This window comes from Penaeus monodon, chromosome 41, assembly GCF_015228065.2.
Source record: "Penaeus monodon isolate SGIC_2016 chromosome 41, NSTDA_Pmon_1, whole genome shotgun sequence".
Taxonomy (NCBI): domain Eukaryota; kingdom Metazoa; phylum Arthropoda; class Malacostraca; order Decapoda; family Penaeidae; genus Penaeus; species Penaeus monodon.
Genome location: NC_051426.1, coordinates 14118252 through 14119325, shown reverse-complemented (window position 1 = coordinate 14119325; position 1074 = coordinate 14118252). Strand labels below are relative to the sequence as shown.

At 49.0% G+C, this 1074-nt stretch overlaps 1 protein-coding gene across 1 annotated transcript in view; it reads left to right on the top strand.

Moving 5' to 3' along the window:
* Positions 1–338: 338 nt before the first annotated feature.
* The window catches only part of LOC119598518 (protein big brother-like), a gene marked incomplete at its 5' end in the record, with an annotated part of 43547 nt that continues 42811 nt past the window's right edge, over positions 339–1074 (top strand). The window contains 1 exon segment of the mRNA XM_037948143.1: positions 339–509. Within this exon segment, the coding sequence (XP_037804071.1) occupies positions 339–509 (171 nt within the window).

Below are 1074 nucleotides of genomic sequence, written 5' to 3'. Positions count from 1 at the left end.
CTCAAAGTCCACCTGTTCGTCCACCGCTGCCTCCTCGTCCTCTTCCTCGATCTCCGGTCTCTTCCTCCCTTTTCTTCATCTCTTCGCCGTTCCTCCACTTTTTCTTAGTCCTCCACTCTTTCTCCTCCACTTGAATCTCCACCTCCACTATATCCTCCACCTCCACCACGTTCTCCACCTGAACCTCCACCTCCACCACCACCACCTAACCACCTATCCTCCACCACCTAACCACCTATCCTCCACCACCTATCCACCCCCACCCACCCTCCACCTCCACCTCCTACCCCCCCCCCCTCTCTCTCTCCCGTAAAATGATGATGAACGAGGCGGGTCCTGTGTCGACGACGATGCTGCCGCACTACGACTCGCCCCTGCCGACGCTGTACGAGCCGCAGCCGCAGCCGCCGAAGCCACGACTCATGTTCAAGATGCCCCGAGTCGTCCCCGACCAGAAGTCCAAGTTCGAGTCGGACGAACTCTTCCGCCGACTCGCCAGGGAGACAGAGGTGAGGGTTGGGCTGTGTCGGCCGGTCGGGGGAGGGGGGGAGGGGAGAGGGGGGGTTGACTGTCTGTACGTGTGTGTCTGTGTGTTTTTGGGTGTGTGTTTGTCTCTGTCTGTCTGTCTGTTTATCTGTTTGTCTGTCTGTCTGTTTATTTGATTTTCTGTCTGTCTGTTTTGTCTGTTTGTTTGTCTGTGTGTGTGTGTGTGTTCGTCTGTGTGTATGTCTGTCTGTTTGTCTGTGTGTATGTGTGTACGTCTGTCTGCCTCTGTGTGTGTGTGTGTGTGTGTGTTCGTCTGTATGTCTGTCTGTCTGCCTGTCTGTCTGTTTGTCCGCCTGTCCGCCTGTCTGCCTGTCTGCTTGTCTGTCTGTTTGTCTGTCTGTCTGCGTGGTCTCAAAGTAGTAATGATTACAGTAATAATGATGATAATGATATTAATTATTGTAATACTACTACTACTGATGATAATGATGATAATAAATTTGATGATGGTGATATTCAAAAAAAAAAAAAAAAAAAAAAAAAAAGTATATATATATATATATATATATATATATATATATATATTTT